This window comes from Chiloscyllium plagiosum, chromosome 1, assembly GCF_004010195.1.
Source record: "Chiloscyllium plagiosum isolate BGI_BamShark_2017 chromosome 1, ASM401019v2, whole genome shotgun sequence".
Classification (NCBI taxonomy): domain Eukaryota; kingdom Metazoa; phylum Chordata; class Chondrichthyes; order Orectolobiformes; family Hemiscylliidae; genus Chiloscyllium; species Chiloscyllium plagiosum.
The window spans coordinates 139,191,006-139,217,803 of record NC_057710.1 but is presented as its reverse complement, the minus strand read 5'-3'; the positions used below and the strand labels follow the sequence as shown (position 1 = coordinate 139,217,803).

Genomic DNA, 26,798 nt, shown 5'->3' with positions numbered 1-26,798 from the left:
GGCGGAACCTGTAACTGGAGTGGGTGTGATGGTGGGGGGAATGGGGGTGGAGTCATGAGCAGAGGTAGTGTTCCCCTCGAGGTTCTGGGGGGTGGGGATAGTGACAGTGGGTTCTATGGGGGGCATGTCAGCAGAATGCAGGTGAGTGGCGCTGCTGGGGGCGGAAGTGGTGGTGACCACGGCAGTAGGGGTGGCAGAAGTCACTGAGCAGTGGCATCAGCGATGATGTGAGGGGTGGAAGTGATGTCATGTGTGATGCATGAGGAATTGTGAGGGGTTGAAATGGTTGTGGGAGTGGCCATGATGGGGGTGGAAGTGACATCATCAATCAGTGTGGGCGTGGCAGCTGCATCAGCCACATGGCTAATGGCGTCTGAGTAGATTCCGAGGCCAGGGGAATCTTCTGGAATGTTTGAGGAGCGCTGGTTATGGAGGTAGGTAGATAGAAGTTTGTTGTACTTACAGTTTGAGATGGAATTGAAATATTGTTTGTTGAGAGTATGAATTCTCCTGAGGATGTAGTACAGAGTGGGTCCTTTGCAATTCAGCTGAGGCAGGGATGACTGTAGAGAGGTTAGGTGCCGGCGCATTGCTGCAAGCGTGGAGCGGAGGATCTTGAAGGAGAACTGTTGCTGGTATTTTTGAATCTGTAGTCTGTATTTTTGTCCTGTTCGGGTCCGAACTCTGCTGGTTTAAAGGTGGTCCGGAGTCCATGTAGGATGAATTGGTTATGGAGGCAGGTACTGAGGAAGCAAATGTGGCTGTAGTAGCGAGTTTGTTTCACGACGTGGTTGAAGAGCTTCAGGGCAGAGGAAATGACCTGGGAGTTGCAGTGGGAGAGGGACTCCCTGAGATTCTTGTAGAGAGAGGAGGAAAACTTCTTCAAGGCAGGCATCCTTGCAAGAGAATTCGCAGTAGGGTTAAAATCAACGAGGTAAAAACAATGACTGCAGACACTGGAAACCAGATTCTGGATTAGTGGTGCTGTAAGAGCACAGCAGTTCAGGCAGCATCCAAGGTGCAGCGAAATCGATGTTTCAGGCAAAAGCTCTTCATCAGGAAAAAAGACAGTGAGCCTGAAGCGTGGAGAGATAAGCTAGAGGAGGGTGGGAGTGGGGAGAAAGTAGCATAGAGTTAAATGGGTGAGTGGGGGAGGGGATGAAGGTGATAGGTCAGGGAGGAGAGGGTGGAGTGGATAGGTGGAATAGGAGATAGGCAGGTAGGACAAGTCTGGACAAGTCATGGGGACAGTGCTGAGCTGCAAGTTTAATTCTATCTTCCATTTACATTATCCTTTGCAAATCATTCTGTAATTTTTAAGATGCCACATTTTGATTCCACAGTAACTCCTACTTGAGTATCATCTGCAAACATGAGCATTGCACATTGAGTTGCTTAATCCAGGTCAGAATGGTAATGGTTCTAGAACTGCATCCTCAGACCTTCTTATTATAATCGGCTTTTAAATAGCTAACACAATGTTAGATTGCTTATCTTTGCATTAGAGATGTTTGACTGGGTAAATTTGTGTCTTGCGCAGGATCAACCTTCTTTCCCTTTCGCACATATGATATTTGGGACTCCATTTTAGGCTATGTGTTATTTTAGTTTCATGGTGTCTGTCCCATCTTGGCTCACGGTGACTTCTCTCCCCACCTCATTAATTATGTATTTGGGCGCTCAGACACTCTTGTAAACAGCCACATGACAGCAGAGGCCATGGTGCTCACTGCTGCTGGGACCTTGCGTTGTTCATGCTGTTGCCCATTCTGAATGCCGGCTGTACACCACTTCAGATGCTGCAAACAAGAAACTGTGCTGCTGGACAGTCCTCTCAGAGGATGTGCTCCCGGATGGAAAACTTAAACCTGACACGGACATCAAAGTGGATGGGTTTGTCCAGAGGAAGGCTGTTCTCTATTCTGCAGACTGGCCAAGGAGGTCACATCACCAGAGTCAGCATTCTGGACAGAAATAACAGCCTGGGTTATTCAGTCTCTTGCATGTAATGGAACATCACCCAGCAGTGGAACAAGAAGGTCAATGATCTGCACTCTGCAAGGGTAATAGCCACCATCTTCTCTCTGCCCCCCCCTTAACTGTGTCACAACACACTAATATCACTATGGGCTAATAGTCTACAGCTGTCACTAGTTCAGGAAGCATCTCCACTCAACAACACTCTCACAGCTCATCTAACCCAAAATACCATTCAGCTCGTCTCAACCCTACGAGGAGACGATCCTGGAGATGGTCAGACAGAATGAAGACCATTCGTGGGGATGCTGAAAATTTCATGTCAAGGTAACCAACCCAGTATGCTTTATTGTGGTGTACTGCTCTCCCATTTAGCAGCAATGGAATGGGCACAATACCTTGAGACCAAGCTTTGTAATGAGCATTGTTGATTGATGCATGGGTTACACATGAAGTGCAGTTTGATGGCAGATTCACTGCATCTGTAGATGCCTGGCTGCCCCCAAGCAGGGCATCACATTTTGGGCAATGCTCCTGCAGACAAATAAATACACCTACTCCATCCACTGTGAATGCTTTCGCATCCATTTTACTTGCTTATTGCACAGTTGAGGTTTGGTTGAATTTGGCACATTATCCAGTTGTGCTGTTGAGTGATTGACAAGGTTTGCCCCCAAGCTTTCTGCTTTGAACCTAATCAGGACTGGTCCCCTTTGACTTTCAAACATGGCCACTTGGTGAAGCACATGCAGTATGTTTGCCATGTAAGTTGTCAGCATGACATTGATGTAGCATAGTTATGTGCAGCAACACGTACACTTCAATTGAGGGCTCAGTGCTGCCCAACATGCCAAGCTACCGGCTTTTCTGTGTGAAGTAAAAGGCAATGCAGGCCAGTGATCTTGTGGACTTCAAAGTAAATGCAGAGTACATGAGTGCTAAGAAATCAAGCTAAGAGCTACAAAATGTACCCTGTACATGTGCTTGAGATGAAATGAGTGTGTGCCTCTATGCACAGAGTGACCTAGCAGGAGAATTCTGATGTAAAGTATCAGTGAGCTCTGAAGCACAGTGATGAAGCAGTGAAGTGCATTATGTTAATATGAGATCAGCTATGATAACTGGTGAGGCTGGTGTTTCGGTAATTCACATTTCTGTGGACAATGGATGGAGGAGTGCGACACTGTCCACGGAGAATGCAATGAGATGTTGGTGAATTATCCTGAACATACCGAACAGAGAATTCACCACAAAGGTATACAGGAAAGCCACACACACACACAGACCAAGTCCTGAACTACGAAAGCAACCACCCCAACACACACAAAAGAAGTTGCATCAAGACACTGTTCAAAAGGGCCACAACACACTGCAGCACACCAGAACTGCAAAAAGAGGAAGAAGAACACCTCTACAATATATTCGCCAAAAACGGATACCTAAGGGAAAGACAACGGAATCAGGACATGTGAAAACCCAAAGGACTAGCCACGTTACCATACATCAAGAACATTTCTGAACTGACAGCCAGACTACTATGACCACTAGGACTCATAACAGCACACAAACCAACAGCCACTCTCAAACAACAACTTACCAGGACAAAGGACCCGATACCCAGCATGAGCAAAACCAACATAGTGTACAAAATCCCATGCAAGGACTGCACAAAACACTACATAGGACAAGCAGGAAGACAGCTAACGATCCGTATCCATGAACCCTAACTAGCCACGAAACGACAAGATCAGCTATCCTTAGTAGCCACACACGCGGATGATAAGCAACATGAGTTTGACTGGGACAACACTACTATTATAGGACAAGCCAAACAGAGAATAGCCAGGGAATTCCTAGAGGCATGGCACTCATCCACAGATTCTATCAACAAACACATCGACCTGGACCCAATATACCGGCCACTGCAGTGGACAGCTGGAACTGACAACCGGAAGCGGCAGAGACAAACCACTATAAACTCCGTTGGAAACATCACAGAAGCGCATCATAGGAGGTTCCCAAGCACTGAGGATGTCACCTCGACAGGGGATGAAACATCTGCAACACAAATTCCCAGCTCGGCGAACAGAACCACAACAACGAGCACCCGAGCTACAAATCTTCTCTTTGAACCTGAACATACAGGATGAGAAAAGCAACTGGCAAGCTGTGTACAGATTGCTTGCTTTGGCACTACCTGGACCATTACCAGCTATGAGAAATTCTAATCTGGTTATAATAATTGCCAGCACTTTCTTGATAGTGTTAGTCAGTTTTTTTTTCTTTTTATCTTTTTTCTTCTTTTTTCTTTTTTTTTATTCTTTATAAACCCCACACTACCGCCTAACTGCGGTAGTGCTTATTTTTTCCCCAGCACCCATGGTGTGTGTGTGTAGGAGTGAGACACAGTGAAAGACACGAGGTGCACAAATCTTTATTCAATTTCCACCACCAGGAAGCTAGGAAAACACCCGAGTGGCCAGTGACAAGCACTGCCCTTCACATCAAAGGGCAATGCTTTGTGTCCCTGCTTTTTTTTGTGTGATCAAACAGTGAAGGGGAGGGTAGGGACTAAATCAAAATAGAGTTGGAGGGGGAAATAATGCACTCCATTTCCCGCGACGCCCACCTCTCCCTGAACAACTCCAGGGTGTTGGTCGACACCGCGTGCTCCTTCTCCAAGGACACCCGGGCCCTAACGTAACCGCGGAAGAGGGGCAGGCAGTCGGCCCTAACGACCCCCTCCACGGCCCGTTGCCTGGACCTGTTGATGGCCAGTTTGGCCAGGCCCAGGAGCAGACCCACGAGGAGGTCTTCAGACCTGCCCTCCTTCCTCCGTACCGGGTGCCCAAAGATCAGGAGCGTGGGACTGAAGTGCAACCAAAAGCAGAGGAGGAATTAGTCAGTTTTTTTTTCACACTCACACTGATCCAACTCTCAATATGGGAAAAACACCTGAGTGGCCAGTGACAAGCACTGCCCTTCGCATCAAAGAGCAATGCTGTGTGAAGGCTCCTGTTTATTTATTTATTTATTTTTTTATTTAACCCCCCCCACACTACCGCCTAACTGCAGTAGTGCTTATTTTTTCCCCAGCACCCATGGTGTGTGTGTGCAGGTGTGAGACACAGTGAAAGACACAAAGTGCACAAATCTTTATTCAATTTCCACCACCAGGAAGATAGGAAAACACCCGAGTGGCCAGTGACAAACACTGCCCTTCACATCAAAGGACAATGCTGTGTGATCAAAACAGTGAAGGGGAGGGTAGGGACTAAATCAAAATAGAGTTGGAGGGGGAAATGATGCACTCCACTCCCCGTGGCGCCCACCTCCTACTGAACAACTCCAGGGTGTTGGTCGACACCGCGTGCTCCTTCTCCAAGGACACCCGGGCCCTAACGTAACCGCGGAAGAGGGGCAGGCAGTTGGCCCTAACGACCCCCTCCACGGCCTGCTGCCTGGACCTGTTGATGGCCAGTTTGGCCAGGCCCAGGAGCAGACCCACGAGGAGGTCTTCAGACCTGCCCTCCCTCCTCCGTACCGGGTGCCCAAAGATCAGGAGCGTGGGACTGAAGTGCAACCAAAAGCAGAGGAGTTAGTCAGTTATTTTTTCTTGAGGAGGTTTAATCTCCTGTTTTTTTTATTTAACCCCCACACTACCACCTAAGTGCGGTAGTGCTTATTTTTTCCCCAGCACCCATGGTGTGTGTGTGCAGGTGTGAGACACAGTGAAAGACACAAAGTGCACGAATCTTTATTCAAATTCCACCACCAGGAAGATAGGAAAACACCCGTGGCCAGTGACAAACACTGCCCTTCACATCAAAGGGCAGTGCTGCGTGATCAAAACAGTGAAGGGGAGGGTAGGGACTAAATCAAAATAGAGTTGGAGGGAGAAAGTTAGTCAGTTATTTTTTTTTGAGACACAGTGAAAGACACAAAGTGCACGAATCTTTATTCAATATTCCTATTTCTTTTTTTTCTTTTTTCTAGCACCCATGGTGTGAGTTAGTCAGTTATAGTTGTGGGTGCTCAATGAGGCTAATTAACAAGGATAATTAATTTCTAAAACTAAAGTAACTGTTGAAAATGGGAATTTAAGCATAACATTCTGGAAACGTTCAGCAGATCAATCAGCAAGAAACTGTCAATGTTTCATGACAACGAATCTGTTTATATTTTAGTGAATCTGTTTAGTATTTACGAAGACCTAAACAAGAGAGTTAATGTCTGGTAGCTTGTTAACCATCTGCTGTCTCCAGCTGAGAATGATGAATGATTCAAAGAGAGAGAAAACCAATATTAAAACTGTGACAAAAATTGGGACAAACAATGTAAACAGTGTGGAGAATGACTTTTTTCTCTCTAAAGAGAAGGCTGTTGCCTTAAGTTGCCAATGGAGCATGGATGTCACTGCTTGTCAAAGAGCAGTTGTCAATCATTAGCATTTACAATGTTACATACCTCAGTCTGTCAGAAGTGAACATTTCTGAAATACATTTTTCATCACCACATGACATCACAAAAATCTGAACAAATTGAAAATAATTGACAGCAACTACTTTCCCCTGCTAAAGGAAATTCATGTGCTCCTGATGTTAGCAATACCTGTCTCAGCAGCTTCTATACACTTGTTAGAACTTAATTTGTCCCAATAGTAGATTTGATATATGCACATCTCTCGAACTTTTCTTTCTTTGACTCTTGAAGTTTATTGGTGCAAAGGATTAGAAAGTTGACAGATCAAACGGGATCCCAATACACTGCTAGTCAGAATAATATGTGAAGCAAAGTAAAACATCAGAGTTCCTGAAGTTCTGATGGAAGTTTTCATTTACTTTGAAAAGCCATTCATCATTCCTAGCTTTCTAAAATGTTCTTGTGTGTCCTACTTGTATCTTTATATGTGGGAATATTAAACAAAGGTTATATATGGAGTTAGCTGTGTTCTTCCTGCAATGAAACAACACATTGACTCCTACCTTCTTGAGGTACAGATTAGTGATTCTAGAAAACAAAATCTGTCATCACATGTGGAATTGAGCCCCAGCATTAGTTGCCACATTCAATTAGCAATGATATCTTAGGAGGAGAAAAAATTGCACAGGAATTATTGGAATCTACAAATGCCGTCCCTTCCATCTGAATTTGGTGGAAAATATTCTGAATTCTGTATTTTGTGTTGTATTAATACAACACAATGAAAACTAATCAAAAGCTGCTCAACAATGGAAGTAAAGTTATCTTCTCAGAAAGCATTTTGTTTTAAAGAATAAAGAATAATTTATTACTTTGAAATTTGCATTTTAACTCTCTTGCAGGGAACTATCAAAATGCTCCTTAATATGTGTTATGTTACGAGAAAGAGATCCAAACTCTATAACAAGAAAGCTTCAAGCTAGAGACTTTAAAAGAAGGACATCTTTGTAGTTAGAACAGAAGTTTTTTTTTTACTGTCTCTGGAGACTCAAAACCATATAGACAACCTTGCACAATAGTTTCCTTCACATTTTGAATGTTTCATTTTTTTTAAAACAAGGCACTAAATAAATGTCAGCATCGACCAGATTCTCCTTCCCTAAAAACAATTTGTTCCAAAGAATATTGTTATGATGGGTTCATGGATTAAATTGCAAATTAACGGATGTATTTGTTTGAAATTTGATAGCTAATCTTTAATGTGGCAGCACTGACTGCCACAGATCTTGTATGATCATCAACCTCTGTATCTTGTATGACACAGTCAGAAACACTCGTTGCTTGAATAACTCCTGCATTAAGGACCCATCAGGCAACCACCAGTTTCAACAAATAGAATCTGAATAACATGCTAATGATACTTAAATGGAAGACCAAATGACAAGGCATATCACCTAACTTCTATAACCTAGTGGTCTGGGCACATAGATGAGTCATTCTACACACACTGCAATAATAATGTGCTCTATTTCAATTGAATGTGGTTTTCATCTTTTAAAAATATATCTACATAATGTTTTATTACATTTAACCTGCCAGTAACCTGTTGTACAAGAATATCAGTGCTACCTTTTAAGAAAGCAGTTCTAACACTTTACAATAAAGATACATGTAATTAATGCCATTAATTTACTACATCAGTGATCTATGAATTCTTTTGGTTTTGAAAAGCTCTGATGTGTGACATGTCTGGACATACTGCACTAAGTTACGTTCATAATGAGCCGAATGTTACAAAAGGATGAAGATCATCTGATCTTTATCAATTTGGAAATGTATTGTAATACTTTGTTTTATATTGTAACCCAGGAATGGTATTGTGGATTTTACTTTCTCCTTGTTCTTGTTCTTTCTACTCCTGACACTTGCTAGTGCATGAGTTCTTTGTTCACAAGCTATCCTCTGCTAACTTTTGATGTGTGAACTTGATCACATGTTGTGCAAGTTAAATAGAAATTGCACCCCTACCTTCATTTAAATAAATTGGTTGAATTGCCAGAACATGTTACAACTCCACAGGCAGCTCCCCAACTGAAGATTCCCATTCTACATCTTCATTTCCTTCTGGGAGTAACACACACAGATTTATCATTTTTATTCCATAATTTGTACATTTATAAACAGTATGTAAGGGGTCAACAACCATGATGATACAAAACATTTTATCACCAGATAACTATCAGCTCAGAACAGACATGTATTTGGGTAATGACTCCACAGGGATTAGACATTTCTATGGATAGTCATTTTTAAAAAAATTTCTTAGGGCTAACTCACTTTACCATCCTTTGGCAAGTACATTGGAGTAGTCCATGCCTTAGTGAAATATTGAAAAATATCTAATACTGAGTTAACTGCCAATTTTATATCTCTCTTATTCCTAGTTTATTGAATGGAAATTTTTAAAAAACTGGATATTTAAAATGAGAGTGATGGTTGACAATCTTTAATATTACACGATGAAACAAATCAAGATATATCCAATTGAAACCTAAACTTTGTTACTTTTGCCAGACAATGTTCATCTTTCGCCATTGGTAACAGAGATATTCAGAAGAGGCAGTTGTCTGATATTTTTATGTTAAGATATCTGTGGCATCTGCAAATCATTTGGCCACAATGGAAAGCATAAATCACAGCCTAAGTTAGCGACTTTGATTGATAGCTGTTTCTCAGCTCATATGACTAGGAGACAGGACAATTATGAATGAAAGTTAAAAGCCAAAAGCTTTTGCCAAGTTAAATTGGCAGTCATCATTCAGTTTCAGATAGCAGAGAGTATTAGAGTCTTACAAGAGATAAAATGCTCTGTGCTATTGCTCATCAAATGCTTTATAAATGTGGATCAGCAAAAGAAAGGAATTTGGCAGGTTCCTTCAAAGAGAACATTTATCCCATGGAGCCCTGTATACAAGCATGGGCTGTCTTCTATTTAGTAATGGTACTGTTTTGGACCTGTTTCCAAGATACGATTTTTGCAAAGTTATTGTATCTTATAGGAGCAACAGTTGATATCAAATAATAGCAATCCACTATCTTACTGATTTTTGGATGACAACTGTATCATTCTGGGGAATCATTATAAATGCACTTTGAAATTGCTAGCGACATTTGGTAAAAAGTTATATTCTATGAAACAGAGTAGGCATCAAATAAGATTTTTATAACCGCTCTGATACATCACAGCTGAAACTTAAATGGCCTTTGGAAGCCCCACTTGTGACATCATGATCCATGAACATTCATGGTTTCAGGACAAAGCTCATCATCTACTGCCATCCCTTAGATGAATTCTAAAGTGGGAACCCATGAGATTCTGTGGCCTGTCATTAACAGAAAGGAATACCACAGCAAACCTCATGGACTTGTGTATTGCTCCTTCTTTGATCAGTATCAAACCTGATGACGATCATGAATACCTGAAGATGAAATGACAATCTGGTGAGACACCAATACAAGATGTTAAAAAGTATTCTTTTGTCAATGGATCAGAATGGAGTTCTACCACATCTGGTTTGAGAGTTTTGTGGATAGTTGGGGAATGAGAGGAATAAGAAATATACCCATCAGTAACAATGGCAGAGCTGCATATGCAAAAAAGTGCAAAAGGCACAGTTGAAGAGCTCACAATTATTTCCAGCCAGCAATCCAGAGTGGATGATCTATTTTAATCATCACTGGAGTTTTCCAGCATCATAGATGCCAGTCTTCAGTCAATTTGATTCACTCTAAGTGATAACAAGAAGGAGCTGAGTGCACTGGAGACAGCAAAGGCTACAAGAATCTGAGAAGATCCTAAATGTAGTGGAGAAGACTTGTGCTGTTAAAACAGCCATGCCATATCCAAGCTGTTGCAGTAGCAGTACAATTTTGTTCTGTCCAAAAATATCTAGGTAATTTGGTCCCCAAGAAATAGGATGTATCCAGCCTCACCAAGTGCAGCTATCTCAGGCTACTCTGAATCATCGTCAGTGTTCTAAGGAGTTGACAGCATGCACTTATTCAGAGAATAGAATATCCTTTATTGTCACATGTACTCCATTGTAGAAGTGCAGTGAAAAGCTTTTACAATGTCTGTCTCTTATGGCACCATCATAGGTACAAGAACCTAGGTACAAAGCATGGATACAAAAGAGGAATAAAAAGTTGTTTCATTATCTTAGTGTTTTTGAAAAAAAGTTAGAAAAACGACATTGTGAAAGGATTGACATTACAGTCAGGTAAAATATTACAAATAAACATTACATTGCAACAGCTCAGTGCAGGGACTCCGCACGTGGTCTGTCTGTCCATGCCAGACTCCAGTCTAACAACCGTCCTCACTCTGCTCCAAGCCTCCAGATCACTCCGTACAGGTACTTAGCTGCTCCAAGGTAAGTTCCAGGACTGCCTCTCCCTTGCTGGTCTCCGTCCGGGACTCACTCTAAATCTTGTTGCCTGGCTCTGCCGCTGCTCCAGGATTCGCCTCTGGGGCTAAGAGGAGAGAAAAAAGAGATTTAAAATAAAAGAGAAGGAAAAAGAGCAGGTGGAGTAGAGGAGCTCTGGCAGGAGTGTCTTAGTTTGCCGCCATCTTGCCGGAAGTTCTGACTAATCCTTAGCTTGTATTCTGTTGAGATCACTTAACTCCAGATCTTTTTAAAGACTTCGTCCAACAGAGGCCAATAAGCTGAATTCCTGATGTGAGGGAAATGTGATCAACATAGACATCAAGAGTGCATTTGACTGAATGAAGGATCAAAGCGGCCTAGAAAATGTGGAGTCAGTGGGAATCAGGGCAAGTTTCCAATGCCTGAAATCACACTGAACACAAAGGAAGATTGTTCTGGATGTTGAAGACAAATGCTTTTTTTAAAATATTGATTGGTTCCGCACAGTGTGGAAACAGGCCATTTGGCCAAAAAAGTCCACACCAACCCTCCAAACAGCAACCCACCCAGATCCATTCCTCTACCCTATCTCTGTATACCTGCATTTTCCATGGCTAAGGCACCTAACCTACACATCCCTAAACACTATGGGTAATTTAGAATGGCCAATCCACTTAACTTGCACACCTTTAAACTGGAGCACCTGGCAGAAACCCATGCAGACACAGGGAGAATGTACAAACTCCACACAGTCACCTGAGGCTGGAATCAAACCCAGGTCCCTGAAGTTGTGAGGCAGCAGTGCCAACCACTGAGTCTTTAGAGCCATACATCACTTCAGGTGTTCCTCAGAGTGGTATCCTTTGTGTGGAGATGCCAATGTTGGACTGGGTTGGATAAAGTCGGAAGTCACACAATACCAGGTTATTGTCCAACAAGTGTATTTGAAATCACAAGCTTTCGGAGCACTGCTCCTTCAGGTAAAGTGGAGGGAAGCACACAGGCACTGAATTTATAGGCGGAGAGATAATTCTAGGTAACTAAGAGTGTCAAAAGATAATACAAATTATGTGAGTGGAGTATTGACAGGCTGAATAACAAATCTTTGCAGGTGATCAACAGTATCAAAAGTTGTGAGTAAAGTGTCAAGAGCAGAATGGCAAGTGAAGGGAAGACTGATGATCTGATTAATTAAGGTAGAGTGATAATTATAAAAAATAAATTTAAAAAAAAAATGGTGCTAGAGAAAACCAAAAGGCTCATAGCATGATAGGTATAAGTGTTGTACAATGAGGGTCAAACCAAAATAATAAGTAATCCAATACATACAAACTGATTAAGGTAGAGAGATCATAACAAATTATCAAGGTGATGGTGTCCAAACAGAACAGTAAGGAAGATTTTGCAGATACAGAACAGATACATGTGGTGGGGTCACATGTAGAGTGACAAGTTTCTGAGATCTGAGATCACAGTTGAGGCCATCTTCATGGGTATGGGATTTAGCTATCAGTTTCTGCTGGGCAATTCTGTGTTGTGTTTATCTCGAAGGTCAACTGGATGCTTCCTCGAAGATTGGAGGCTGAATGACTGCTGAAGTGTTCCCCGAATGAGAGGGATCATCATGGCAATTGTAGCACGGTGTCCATCCACCCATTGTTGTAGTGTCTGCATGTTCTCACTATTATACCATGCCTTGGGGCATCCTTTCCTGAAACGTATGAGATAGACAACATTGGCCAAGTCACATCAATACCTACCGTGTACGTGGTTGGTGGTGTTCCCACATGTGATGCTAGTATCCAGGTTGACGATCTGACATGTCTTGCAGCGGTTGCCATGTGGTGTTGTGGTCACTGTTCTCCTGAAAGCTGGGTAGTTTGCTGCGAACGATGGTCCATTTGAGTTTGGCGGTAGTTTAAAGGCAAGAAATGGAGACATTGGGATGGCTCTGGCGAGATGTTCATCATCATCGTTGATGTGTTGAAGGTGCTAAGAACATGGTGTAATTTCTCCACTCCGGGGAAGTATTGGATAACAAAGAATACTCTATCTGTCATCTTCTGAGGAGGTTATTACAGTTTTGCGCTGTGGCACATTGGAATTGGTGATCATTGAGTTGAAGAAAGTGAGGACTGCAGATGTTGGAGATCAGAGTCGAAATGTGTAGCGCTGGAAAAGCACAGCAGGCCAGGCAACATCCAAAGAGCAGGAGAATCAACGTTTCGGGCATAAGCCTTTATCAGGAATGTGGGGGAGGGAAGCGGGCTGTGAGATAAATAGCAGTGGGTTTGGGACTTGGGGGAAGTTAGCTGGGAAGGCGATAGGTAGATGCAGCTGGGGATAATGGCAATAGGTTAGAGCGGAGGGCAGAGTGGATAGGTGGGAAGGAAGATGCACTGGTGGGATAGTTCAAGAGGGCTCAATGAGTTGAGTATTGCATCCTGTTCTTATGAGCGTGTGTTTCAGCCTCTGTAAGGTGTCTGTTGCATTCCTCCTCATCTGAGCAGATCCTATGTCTGTTCAAGGCTTGTCCATAGGGGATTGCTTCTTTAACATGGTTCGGGTGGAAGCTAGAGAAGTGCAGCATCATGAGTTATCCATGGGCTTGGGTAGACTGAAGTACTGAGGTGCCTGTCCTTGATGGAGATGCATGAGTCCAAGACTGAGACTGATTCTGAAGAGTAGTCCACGGTAAATCTGGTGGGATGAAACTTGTTGATAACATCATGTAGTTGTTTCAGTGATTCCTTGCCATGAGTTTAAAGGAAGAAAATATTGATTTATCTGGTGTATAGTTTTGGTTGGAGGTCCTACACAGCAAAGAAGGATGGCATCCAGACCTTCAGAGTATCCTATGTACTCTCATCCCGCATACTTCTTGTATTGAAGGCATTTTGGCATACTGCAGCAGCAGCCCCCACAATGACGGCAAAGTCGCAACGGCCTCAGCACTCAACAGCGACAACGGCCAATTTCTAATCAACATCTCCAACTCGACTTCATCCTCAACCACAACGTCTTCACCTTTGATAACCAGCTCTTCATCCAGATATGTGGAACAGCCATGGGGACCAAGTTTGCACCCCAATACACCAATATTTTCATGCACGAGTTCAAGCAAGACTTTTCTGCTGCACAGGACCTCCACCCAGTGAGGTACACCAGATACATCAATGAACAGTTCAAGGCAGAGCAGATCCCTTGGTGCATTTGTGGTTACATTTTAGAGTGTGTAAAGGGTATACATCAGCTTGACAAAATTACTTCAACAGTGCCTCCCAAACCTGTGACGTATGTTGGTGAACAATTGCATGTGATGCGATCAGCTCCAAGTTACCTAGCAATCATAAACCTCCTGGTTTGGATGTTGCTTCATTGTTGCTGGGTCGAAATCATGAAGCTTTCTCTTTATCGGCAAGGTGTGAGTATTGTACCATTTGTGGAATGCTTGTTCAAGAAAAAGAATACTTCTGCATTCCCACCCCAATTCATTTCATTGAAACCTATCGGCATATGTTTATCTTTCTTCCTACTTCATGAATATATTCAGATTACCATGAAATGCATTTATGTTGAGACATTTATTTTAGATATGGGCAGAATACTGACAGATTGATGGAAGAGTAAGTTCAGTGGAGTATATAATGAATAATTATCATTATTGATAGCAATCCTCCATGTATGTAAAATGATGGAACTGCAAAACATAAATCCATTGGTGATGGGATATGGTCCAATTATTATTAATGATTGATGAAATGAGAAACCTTTGCCAAAAGCACTGTGTTTGAGGTGGTTATTGAGTGTTGAGTGTTGTGGGTTATTGTATTTGATGCTGGTCCTTGCTTTAAAACCACTGTAGCTACTAAAAAATCATGTTGACACAAACCAGCAAATAAGTGATGTCACCATTTTCCTTTGTCATCAGCTGTTACCTCCCAAATGTAAAAATCAATGATTTGGAGCTTTTGTACAATGCTCGCAAGTATTCTTTTAAAGGACTTCGTTGTCCTATTGGTGTTCTAGCTCTGGCTGCATAGCTATGAAGAGAATTCTTCGCAATGCATCCATCCACTATCCTGTGAACATGCTCAAGCTAACGAAGTAACCTTGGCTAAGATACATGGCCTTTGTGATTTTCTCCTTCCATGAGCTGCCCAGAATGTGCCACAGATAATGAATATGAAAGATGTTGAGCTTCCATTCTTGAAAGCTATAATTCATTTGTGTTTCACAGTTGTATAACAAAGTGCTAAAAACACAGACCTTGGAAAACAACATTAAGGGTTAAGGGTTCTGAAGAAATGTCATGCTGGACGCTAAACTCTGTTTCTCTCTCTCCAGATGCTGTCAAACCTGCTGAATTTATCTATCTATTCTGTTGTTTCGAATTTCCAGCATCTGCAGTATTTTGCTTTTAACTTAGTCTGAAGAGTCAGCTTGATATTTGCATGTTTTGTGAGTCACCAAAGATGGTAGATACTTTTTCATATGTATGTGTCTTGAGTTTGAAATAACAGAGGCCGGCATCCTGTCACCAAATCACTCTTTATTTTCATGTGAAGGGTCCTTGAAAGTTATCCAGCTTCTTCACAGCCAGCTCTCTGAGTGAATAGAACCTCTGACACTTCTGGTCTTATCTATCAGCCTGTAACTGGACTAGATTAACAGCCCCAACCAGGGAACTCATATTCTATGATGTCCACCTGGCTGACTCATTATAATCACTACATCCCTCTCCCTCTGAGTCCAAGGGCATAGGCTTTTTTTTTGTAGTTCCTTCTGAGGTGGTTTACCACCGAGTCAGGTTCCACTAACCCTGCCTCTGATACAAGTGGTATGTGATGCAGTCAAGGTGGTGAGATCCTTCGTTTCCATCTCAGAGTCCGAAGTATCTTGAATGCTTGATGGAGTGGGAGATCCCACAGGATTTTCTGGAACAGTTGGAAAGGCTATCAAGATGCTGGGCTCATTTTGCTCCCATGTAGTTTGCGCATTTGCGGCTTTCATATGGTCCACATGCTTGTTCAGGACTGTCACATGCACCTGAACTTAATACATCAGTGGACCTGACCCCTTGATTCAACCATGCCTCCAAAAATGGTTCCAACACCGAACTTTGTCCCTGAAGTAAACTGTTTCTCTCGCTTAGTGGAATTAGATTAGATTAGATTAGATTAGATTACTTACAGTATGGAAACAGGCCCTTCGGCCCAACAAGTCCATACCGCCCCGCCGAAGCGCAACCCACCCATACCCCTATATTTACCCATTATCTGACACTACGGGCAATTTAGCATGGCCAATTCACCTGACCTGCACATCTTTGGACTGTGGGAGGAAACCGGAGCACCCGGAGGAAACCCACGCAGACACGGGGAGAACGTGCAAACTCCACGCAGTCAGTCGCCTGAGGCGGGAATTGAACCCTGGTCTCTGGCGCTGTGAGGCAGCAGTGCTAACCACTGTGCCACCGTGCCGCCCACATATGTCCGACATTGGTACCCTTGATGCTGTTTTACCCCTGCCTCCCACAGTCCAGAAAGATCAGATTCAACCTGTTGTGGAGTCTTCTCCCAATTAGTAACTTTGCTGGAGCTATCCCCGTAGTTGTTTGGGGGGGGTGCGGTATCTATAATCAAATACAAGCCAGTCCAGTTTGGTGTCTAGTGAAGCTATAAGCTGTTTCTTTAAGCCTGCCTTCAAAGTTTTGATTGCTCTTTCTGCCAAACCATTGGATGATGGACGGTGTGGAGCTGTCCTTATATGTCAAATACCATTTGACTTTAGAAAGCACTCAAATTCCCTGCTGCTAAACAAAGGTCTGTTAGCTGTGAGCAACATTTCCAGGAGTCCGAACTGCAAAGATGCCAAGATGGGGGCTAGGTTTCGATGAACGTTCTATAATAATTCACCAGTCCAAGGAAAGACCTAAGCTCCAGAGAGAGCCAGTGCACCTTTGATTGTACTCTCTCTTCCAACAATGTGACCCGATCTTGTCGATTCTGTACCCCAAGTAAGTCACTTGAGGTGCCTGAAACATACCTTTTTCCCTTTCTTGCAAGAAATGTCTCAGGACTATGTTCAAGTTCTTTAAGCGCTCATTATTGATCTTCCCTATTGTTAACATCATCAAGATAGATGGCAAACTGGAGTAATGCATTCTTTCCACATACTGGGCCCATTCTTTGATAGCAGGATTGAACAAGCCAAGCTTCCCAAATAATAATGTAATGCCAGAAATGCTTACACCAACTCAAAGATGACTGTTGTGAGTACATTTCTACAGGAGTGTGCTTTTCTCTTGTCACCACAGAAACAACTCCACAGAGGCTGTTATCCTGTCACCAAGTCACTGTTTGTCTACACATGAAGAGTCCTTGACACTCAGGCAGCTCTTGGAGTGAACAGAATGTCTGACATTCCTGTTCTTACCTGTCAGCCAGGACTCCCTCTGATTGGACCTGATTAAGATCCCCAGTAATTCTATGCGATGTACCTGAATGACCTCATTACAATTGCCACAGAATTCAATATCAGAACAGATTGTGCCACTGTGGATGAGAAGGACGTTCAATTTGCTAATCACTTCCAATGGATAATGTTTACTTTAAGAAGGGAGCAGAGGGGAGATGTAACACTGTGTCCTGTAAACACATTTTTCTTGACATTTATAGTAAGAAAAAGTAATTACAGACATAGAAGTAGCAATCCAAGGGCATTTATAGTTGAGTTTCTATCTGAGTGACCAGTGTGACATGATCTGCATACGGGAGTTATTTGATCAAGATGTTCTGTATGTTGTCTTCGCTTTCATTCTGGATGGATTGTAGAGCTTGCTGTCTGGCTTACATTGCAGGTAAACTCCTTCATATCTGCATGGAAGGTCAAGGTCAAGAACATATTGGGGGGCCCTAATGGAAAATTATATTGCTCAGCAATTGTGTAAACACAGTGAAGTAAAATTTCATAAAATGGTTATCCTTGTCAGCAATTTTTCTACTTTTTTATATCTAAAATAAAATCTTCGTGATGTGCTGTTTTCCAACTTCCCTTAAAACATGTAGCTCCAGAGATATTGTTAAACCATCGTTAATTTATGAGGTGGCAACTATCAAAATGCACTGTTAGCAACAAAATCAATAAAAATGATTTCATTGACACAATTACCAGCTGCAAAGGTTTATTTTAACTATAATGTTTTTTTGATTACAGCAATGTTATGTTGCAATTAAGTTCAGAAAATCGAGAAAATTAAAAATCAATAGTAATCAGATCTGAGTTTTGACCTGTTTGGACAGAGTTCACTGATTTGTTTTAAAAAACAACATTCAATGTTGATGCTTTTATACTTTGCTAACATCAATCCTTCAGGAGAATTTAAACTAATGGTGTACTCTGCTGCTTTCCTGGCCATGCTCTTTCCCCTTCTCCAACACTGGAAAAATGTAGATTCCAAATATGACTTTAACAAGGTTAAAGATCATTTCAACCTTACAGGGTTTAACGGTATGCTATACTCATACAAGCAATATTTGTAGCATTGAAAAAAATTTGGAAATATTCCTGACTTGGAACAAATTGTAAATTTAGCAAAAGGTGTTTGAAGTAAATCTCAACAGAATATGCATCTCTTTTTATTGCAAAATGGTTAACTGTGGACAAAGAGATTACATTACTGCAATTGAATTACTGAAAGAGAAGAAATATTATTGTGATATTAGGAGGGAAAAACCTGACAAACTATCAGGATTTTCCTCATTTACTGTTATGCAATTGAAAATTGGGAGACAGTATTTGCATTTAAATTCTGATCCTACAAAATGGATTAAAATGGATGCTTCAGTGCACAAATGAGGCTTGGAGCTGCTGTCTTTTGGTCCAGAGAGAGGTATACTATGAGTTGAGCCCAACCATACTGAATCATCTGTGCACAACCGAGTCCTGAGTAGGTATTGAGCCAGACTGATCATTCAAAGATATTCAGCCTTCTGTTTCTTACTGATAGCAGTCTTAGATGAATGATCACTATTATTATGCAATTTGGTTAGAAAATTGTTTGTGCGTTGCTGTTAATATGTGTGCAATAATTTCTGATCTATGTGGCATCATCTTTTTTATCATCTAGGACATGCAAATCATCAGTACGGATGAGAATCAAGTATTTGTGGCTGTTAAGGAGTGGCATCAGACGGACACCTACAGCCTCTACCTGTCGGACCTGAAGGGTGTGTACTTTACTCTCGCTCTAGAGGATGTCAGGAGTACCAAACAGCCAGAAGAAAATGTTGTGATAGATATTCATGAGGTAAACACTGCTTCAGTACTTCAAAAATACAGGGATGCAGTAACACTGACTGAAAGATACTGTCTGTTCAGTGGCATACTGGAACTCAATATGTGGCAATAACATCAAAGGCATTGGCTATCTTCGTAAGTAGCAACAATTTGAATTTAAATATTTGATTTAGTCAATGCCTGTGACTATTGCAAATTTTATTATCATTTGAACACCTCAATTTGGGATAAAGTGAAAATGAGAGGAAACAAAATTAATATCTAGATTCCTGAAAAGCTATCAGTTATTTTACATTGTTATTCAATAATTAAGGACTTCTCCCATGTTTAAACTACTTTTGATGTTTGAGAACCTTTATTCCCATAATACTGGTGTGACTTCAAAAACTAAAAAGAAACAAAACTCAACAGGATAGGAATACTGATATTTTCTTGCAACTGACAGAAACTTAAAGGTTAAAAAAACTCCTGTGTTCTTCAGTCACAGAATGGCTAACAAAAAAGGCAGCATAGTAGTTGTGTGAATCGATGCAAACACAGTAGTAGAACTATTCATTGAAGAAGAATCTTTGCCAAAATTGAGGCGAAAGTAGACCCAAAAGACCTGACTAAAATTACAAATGTTGTGTGCAGTTGATAAAGGAATCTGTTGTGGCTTGAAAATTCATTCTTAAAGAGTTTTGGCGATATTTTGTCTGTAGACAAGAAAGGATATGTGACGGTTTGATGCTCATTCACTTTACTACTTATTACAAATTTTGAGACTTAATAAAGCTATAAATTCTTCAGGAAATTTTACTTCTTCAGCTTTTTTGCCCTCAGTTTTCTATTCACCGTTCTTGAAGTTATTGACTTCTCACTGTGATGGTTTTCCCTCCAGAACCTAAACTGTAAATATTGGCAGGGTATTTGACTCTTAACAACCATCAAAACCCACTTTTGTTTCCATCTAAGGACTATGTATGCAGGATTGCTGAATCAGTGATCAGTAGGGTTGTTTTTTTTTTCCCCTCACTTGCTGGGTCCATTTGTAACAATCGTTTAATTCAACACAGACGAGGATGAATGCTGAGGTTTGCTTAATCTATGTAAAATTGCTCCCTGTTTGATAGAATGGAATCATCAGGAAGTTGACAGGTGAGAAATGTAAAGGGCGAAGAAATGATCTGATATTTAACTAATTTTGATGTGACAGGGATTAAAACTTTAACAGCTGGATAAACTAATACAATGCATTACAAAAAAACAATGAAGAGTATATTAGAAGTTTGATGTCATTGCAATTCCACAGAAATCAGATTTTTTAATGATTGGATAGATTCTTTACAGGTTATTATATCAGTTTAATGGCATTAAATCAGTTTCACATAGGAACCAACAGTAACTCAACAAAGTGGCTCAAAATCATAGAACTGGCAGATTGAAATGGGGGGAAATCAGGGGTCTGAATCAGATATTCTCACATTATTCACTATTCAGCTGTACATATATTCAAGCAGAGGTACTGGGTGATATTTAGAAGCATGACTCCTGATTGGTCTTTTTTCTTGTAATGTGGCTGAAAGCTATAATAATGGAAGCAGGTAATTGTATATATGCCAGCAGTCTTCAATTTTCAGCACGATGCAGCTGTGAGCCGGTAAAGTTATTATTTATTTTTACATAACTCTCCATTTCTATTTTCTAAAGTGCATTTCTTCATTTCACTGCCATAAAGCAGATGAAGCAAATGTTTGGGTTATGGGCAGTGTGGGCTCATGGGGAAATCTGTCTTTGGTTCTGGGTGTACAAAATTTCCAGGATGGAGGAATACTGGGGAGACAATGACTGTTTTAGGCTCTTACCATTCAGATATTGCGAGTGACAAGATATAATTGTATTGCCACTGAGTTCAAAAAGACCAGTTTTAATGAATCAGCCTCTTAGATTCTGCGCTCCTGCATCCAGCTCCCTTAATATGGAAGGGACCCACAGTAGATGAAGGGTGCAATGAATGTATGGTGCTAGCAGGTAGACAGTCAACTTGATGCTGAAATGAAAATAGCTGCAAAATAAAAGTGGCTCAAGGGTTGGATACAGATTGAGGACTGAGATGAGTCACAGCCAACTTGGAGTGCAGACATGAATTGGAATTGTTTAATATTCCACGGGGATGTTACATCGTGCTAAATTAACATGTGAATTGCACAACTGTTTGGAATACTGAACAAGGTAATTGTTTCCAGTGGGAGAGAAAGTACAAAGACAAAATCTTTTTCTAGGCATGCCAACTATTGGAAAACGTACTGTGGTTATTTATATAATGTAGATAATTTCTTACCAATTATGCTGCTCAATCTGTTATAAAAACATTTCACCATTTCTATCTTCTATACAAATCAGGAAAGCCCCAGATCCAATCTCAGAACTGGACTGCCATCTGATCTCTGCCAAAGTCAGTGTCCTAAGCTTAGGATTAGATATATTGTTGGAATTTCTGACGTGATTGCTATCAAGCAGTGCATGCTGGGGAGAATAAGTGGCTCGATTCTTTTTTGTGAATCCATCAGAAAATTGCTCGAATTGTTACAGAGAGTGAGGTAAAGTCTGCCCAATAGAAGGTGCCACTGGACTACTATCACTCACGCACTGAATCTGTTGTAGGTGCAACCAAGGTCACATTCCCTCCCATCTTTCTCACTAGCTGCCATTTCACTGGATTGCCAGTGGATCTGGGAAAATTGGGTGTTGGCTCTGAGTTTGGGGAATGGTATTAGAGGGCATGGAAGGGACCTCCCTACCTATAGCCCACTACCCCATCCCATTCATACCTTTTCACAGACTACTCTCTTTAGCATTGATCTTACGGACCCTTCTGTACCGATAAATAACCCAGACACCTTTTGTGGCATGACAGTGACAATTGTATTCCAGTACTGCTGGGATATTTCAGCCACCATTTATGAGAATCCTGTTGGGACTTAATTATATATGTGCAGTAAACCCGCAGACCCAAAAGTAGTGGTGAGATAGAGCTGTGTATTGCCAGTCTACATGTGGAAGCTGCTATGTTTTCAGATGTTGTCAATGAGCCACTTATGGATGAGAAATTGCAAGGGGCTGGAAAAAAAGTCCTGTCCTGACCTGGTATCCATCCTCACAGGATATTTATTTCAGTCAATCACATTCTTTTGTGGTATCATTGACCAAAGGGTAAGGAAGCATTAGCCTTGAATAATTAAACTGCTTTTTAGAGATTTCAAACTTTGTTTTTTTTTGATCTTGTGTTCCTTGTGGAATTTTAATAATAATCACAGGCAGGATGAATGCTTGTCTGACTATGTGAGTGGCACAGCACATATCCAGAATGTTGAAATATTAGTAATCACTGTCACAGCTCCCTGATTCTTTGGTGAACAGGGCATTTTTGGATTGGTGTAGTTCGCTCAATTTTAACTGTCTCTTACTGACATACCACAGAATCCTATTGGTTATGAAGGAGTTTGCAGTCTGCAATGTACTGAAAGGGGGAAAATAACTCAATTTTAAAGCAGTGTTAATACCCAAAACCCAACAATCCACCACATATTGGTGCACTGCACAGTCTGTAGATGTGACTCCCCACAGTGTGTTCCTGGTCTTGGTAAGGATGAAAGAACACCAAGGGTGGAATCTTGTTGCCGTGGTCAGGACCTGTGCACTCTCTTCCGTGAAGCCCAGCCAAATCACACAAGAGCTAGGAATCAGCCAGTAACTCTTGCCCTCAGTACTGCCATGGAAAAAGTAGTGAATACTGTTGGAAAAGCACTCCTGGTCTCCCAAAAATAAGTGATTTGATGAGGGAGTGTTTCAGGTTAGGGGTTATAGGGAAAGTGAGGCTGGGAATCAAAACTTTCAGCACTCACAACCCAATGTCCAGTCTCTTGATTAATCTCTGACCCAAGGCTGACAGACAGCATGCACAGATTGACCAGTCTTGTGGTTTATAAATCAGGTAATAACAGGGGCGGTGGGCTGAGGCTCTTGAGTAGTTTTTAGTTGGTCACTTAAGCACCTCAGTTAACGGCAAAATAGGAAGGTCGATTTTGGTCCTTCTCATCGAGAACTTAAATTCAGCAGCAATGAGATTGGTTGGGTTTACTACTGCCTGACCTAATTCTATCTCCTTCCCACCTCCAAGCCTATCGCCTTCAGCAGTAGAAAGATTCAATCCAAAGAATCTCTTGACCAGGGTGGAGAGTAGGAAATTGAAAGAATGGGGCAAAAGTGAGGACAGTAGATGCTGGAAATCAGAGTCTAGATTGGAGTGGTGCTGGAAAAGCACAGCAGGTCAGGCAGCATCCAAGGAGCAGGAAAATCCACGTTTTGGGCAAAAGCCCTTCATCAGGCAGGGAGCTTCCAGGGTGGAAAGAATGAAGCAACTCGGAGTGTTTCACACCTCTGTACATAGAAATTGAGCAACAATGGAGCTGGGCCCTTAATGTGTTACCCGAAAAGCCTCTTGTTAAAGAATGGTTTGTGGTACAGATTAAAATGGAGGAATATTTTAAAAAGTGAAAAGTACAGATCCAGAATCAGAATTCAGTTGCTTTTGTTTGTAACAAAAAGAGCAATGATGGTATGTGTGTAATGTTTACAACTGTGTATATTTAAATAAGTTTATTTATATGTATCAAACATAGTTTTATATATATGTGATCTCTGAAAAATGAATGGAAGATCTGAAATAACTAGGGAAACAATTGTTTGTGTTATTTTTAGATTGTGTTTTCCTGCTTGGATGAATGACACTGTATATTGCAATTAGCAAAGCAATCTGTTACTCAAGGGTCTATTACCAACAGGGACAAATTACAATGCAATAGTGTCTGATATGTGCATGTCTTTCATCCATCAGCTCTTAATAGATTTTCATAACTCACTCTACTCAATCCTATTTCTTAGTGACATTTCTGGCTTTGTTTTAGCCACCAGCATCTTTTGTTAGAATTTGAAAGCTACTTTGATTATCTTGGCTGTATATTAATCAATGTGACATTTTGGCTTTGAGGATATTTTACAGCAATCATTCAAACTTAGCCCCAAGTTGGGAAACTGTATAAATTTGTTTTTGCCCCCAGCAAATCATTTTTTTTTGTCTTCTTTCTTCTACCATATTCTTTGGCCTTATAGGTGCAGGGAATTAAAGGGGTTTTCTTAGCTAATAAAAAATCGAATGGTAAAGTGAAGACCTACATCACCTACAATAAAGGCCGTGATTGGCAACTGTTGACTCCACCTTCCACTGACATGAATGGCAAACCAACTAACTGCCATCTGGTAAGTCTTTCGCTAGGAAGGTTGTGCTATGTTCTGATGTCCTCGTTTTTAAACATGTGTTGTATTTGGGAAAGGAAACTTGCTGGTGTGTTTTGTGGCCCTGTCCCACACCACATGGTTGACTCTTAACTGCATTCTGGAAATGGCCTAGCAAGCAACTTAGTCATGTAAAGCTGCTCTGCAACAGTTCAAGAAGGGACGAGAATTGTTACCTTTGCCAACATCACGAGAACGATAAATATATATTTTAGGATTAGGGCCAAAGCCTAATTTTTAATCATTTAGATGCAATTGTAATTTTTCCAGCCGTACCCTATTCTTAGAATCAAATATTTATTGGCATAAACGTGCCTACCATTTATTGTTTCTGGGTAGAAAATTAGAACTGCAGAGGGAGAATTAAGTTAATTGATTAGATTTAGAAATGTGCATTTTAACAATTGTGGTTCTGATTATACCTTGTTATCATTCTCAACTATTATAAGCACTCTGGTTAACTATGCTGTCTGAGGCTATCCCACATCAAATCTCACTCAGTTGGTACTGCTTTCCTCACTGAGCTACACTGGCTTTCAATCTCTCGACACGTACAATTAAATTTGTTTTGTTCTTGTTTAAAACACTTCATCCTAGTAATCTCCACCTGTCTTACAAAACTCACACTCTCCATTTGGTCTTCTTGAAGTTCCAGAGGTGCAATGGACGATACAATGAAGAGGAGCAGGTAGATGGCTTACGTAGCTGAAAACATGTCTGCCAACAGTGGATTCAAAGGAAGAGTGAATATTTTGGAATAAATATGGAGCAATCACTGGCAAAGTTAGTCCCCTGAACAATAATAGACAATGTTTAACTCTGAGGTGACCACCAAGGCACAAACCATCAACTCAAAAGAGAGGAAGTTGCCAAAGAGGGATTGTAGTCATCTGAAAGTCTGAGGAGATGAAGTATATCTTTTTTGAAGTACTGGGAAATAATGAGTTGAGCAGAATTACAGGGTGAGGATGATATTCAGTGGTTGAATATCTCTTTGTCTGGGGTGGGAAAAACAGATGATTAACAGTTGAAAATCATGGGGCAAGGTATTTTGGCCACGCCATTGATGACTGGGGCCTGTCTGTTGTGTTACTTGGGAGGGCATCTGTAAAGCTTTGAGCAACCTGCCCACCTAAAATAAGTGTACGGCTGTTTAAGTATGCTCATTGTTCCATGATTCAGGACAGTAATCATTTTGGGATTCCAGAGATCATTTGCACTTGAGAAGCAGGCAAACTGTAGATCAGAATTGGTGAGGAGTGGGAAGGTACAGGGTGGCAATTTAACGCCTGTTTAATGCCCAGAGCCTCACCTGAAGTAAATTTGAGTTAAAACTGTGAATAGACAATCGGCATGCTTATACTGTACCCTGTTGTACCAGATTTGGGTTGCCTAATCAGTGGTCTGGAAAGGAATTATTGGTGAATGCTCAAGGAATAACCCAGACATCTTTATGTGAGTATTTTCCATGGGGCATGAATGTATTGGAGTGCTCTTCCTCTCAAACACACTCACTCTCTTATACACACATGCTGGTGTACCTATTAACATACTCAATTTAAGATCCTGTTGATTTCCCACTCTCTTTCACCATCAAACACCCACTTGGCATTGGCAGTATTCTAACAGCATATAAACAACAATGAAAAGCTTTGGGCTGCTATATGCTGACTTCGAACTGAGAATTCAGCCCTTCCAAGCCTGCGCCAGCATTGGGTGCAAATCCAAAGTTGTCTCTTCCACATTGGAATAAACTGGTAGGAGTGGCAGCCATTCTGACTCAGTCATACAACACTTTTTAGATTTGTTGATGAAGCCGATTCAAAGATGGTGCTCTGATAGGTGAATGGAGAAAGTGAGGTCTGCAGATGCTGGAGATCAGAGCTGAAAATGTGTTGCTGGAACAGCGCAGCAGGTCAGGCAGCATCCAGGGAACAGGAGAATTGATGTTCGGGCATAAGCCCTTCTTCAGGAATGAGGAAAGTGGGTCCAGCAGGCTGAGATAAAAGGTAGGGAGGAGGGACTTGGGGGAGGGGCGTTGGAAATGCAATAGGTGGAAAGAGGTCAAGGTGAGGGTGATAGGTCAGACTGGGGTGGGGGCGGAGAGGTCAGGAAGAAGATTGCAGGTTAGGAAGGCGGTGCTGAATTCGATGGCTTTGACTGAGACAAGGTGGGGGTAGGGGAAATGAGGAAACTGGGGAAATCCGAGTTCATCCCTTGTGGTTGGAGGGTTCCTAGGCGGAAGATGAGGCGCTCTTCCTCCAACCGTCGTGTTGTTGCGGTCTGGCGATGGAGGAGTCCAAAGACCTGCATATCCTTGGTGGAGTGGGAGGGGGA

The 26,798-nt window shown here is 41.6% G+C and overlaps 1 protein-coding gene across 4 annotated transcripts in view; it reads left to right on the top strand.

Moving 5' to 3' along the window:
* Nucleotides 1–26,798, top strand: part of sorcs2 (sortilin-related VPS10 domain containing receptor 2) — a 608,959-nt gene that overhangs the window by 469,282 nt on the left and 112,879 nt on the right. For all 4 annotated transcript variants that reach the window (XM_043698411.1, XM_043698404.1, XM_043698394.1 and 1 more), the window contains 2 exons: nucleotides 18,958–19,137; nucleotides 24,279–24,425. In XM_043698411.1, the coding sequence (XP_043554346.1) occupies nucleotides 18,958–19,137; nucleotides 24,279–24,425 (327 nt within the window). The remainder of the gene's footprint in view (nucleotides 1–18,957; nucleotides 19,138–24,278; nucleotides 24,426–26,798) is intronic.